General features: G+C 38.0%; 1 protein-coding gene across 1 annotated transcript in view; it reads right to left on the bottom strand.

Moving 5' to 3' along the window:
* Nucleotides 1-318: 318 nt before the first annotated feature.
* LOC113827179 (uncharacterized) overlaps nucleotides 319-824 on the bottom strand; it is a 3,305-nt gene continuing 2,799 nt past the window's right edge. The window contains exons 5-6 of the mRNA XM_070127196.1: nucleotides 711-824; nucleotides 319-581 (exon numbers count right to left, since the gene is read on the bottom strand). The exon at nucleotides 711-824 is cut by the window's right edge and continues 27 nt beyond it. Coding sequence (XP_069983297.1) covers nucleotides 513-581; nucleotides 711-824 — 183 coding nt within the window. The 3' untranslated portion in view covers nucleotides 319-512. The remainder of the gene's footprint in view (nucleotides 582-710) is intronic.

The following is an 824-nucleotide window of genomic DNA, read 5'->3' as shown; positions in this document are numbered from 1 at the left end:
AAATGTCTCGTATTATTCAATCCCTCTAACTTCCCAAAGGCATCCCTTGGTTTAAAGATATATTCCTGGGAAACGACAAAATGTTTTAGGCTTGGCTAAGAGTCGTACCTCAGTCGCTAAGTCTTGGTTTATTATTATGGCAAATTTAGGAGACACCGATTTAAATAACGTGCATGCCTATCAGGAGAAATATCGATCTGAACGATGATCTATAAAGTCTAAGCAATAGTTGGTTTCTTTAAGATATTTCCTTAATACAGTCATGTTACTTTCAAGAGTCTTTTCTTTCATTAAAAAATCAGGTTAGAAATAATCAAATGAATTCTAAGGGTTTATTAGAAAGAGATGTGCAAAATAAAGGTGGATTTGTGATTAGGTTTTAGATTTGAAACATTCTGAATCGAATCAGCATTTACAAGATCATTTATCAGTTTGAAAGGAGCGAAAAAAAAGATTCGATAACAAGTCCAAAGGATTTTCGGTGTGTTGCTTTCCTCTTTCCGTGTCTTTTGTTATACTTCTTCACCTTCGCCTTCACACGCGTCCTTGATACATTTTATGAACTCGAAGAGCACCATCAACTGCGGATAAATAGAAAGAAACCATTAATGAAAATAATTTCGGGGCTTAAAACAGTAGGTCATCTCATACAGTCGAGAGATCATTGTTGGCAGTTGGTTATAGCTTTGAGGCGAGTTTGGAAGCCTTACGCTAGGTTCGCCCTCTTCGAGCACACAGTCTCCGTCCTCAATGGCAGCCAGCATAGCTTCTGCTTCTGTTGTTTGGTCTGCTGCTTCCAACTTGGCGATCAAGTCGTCTTTGAA

Source organism: Penaeus vannamei, chromosome 2 (genome assembly GCF_042767895.1).
Source record: "Penaeus vannamei isolate JL-2024 chromosome 2, ASM4276789v1, whole genome shotgun sequence".
In the NCBI taxonomy this organism is placed as follows: Eukaryota; Metazoa; Arthropoda; class Malacostraca; order Decapoda; family Penaeidae; genus Penaeus; species Penaeus vannamei.
This window is presented reverse-complemented; position numbering and strand designations above follow the sequence as displayed.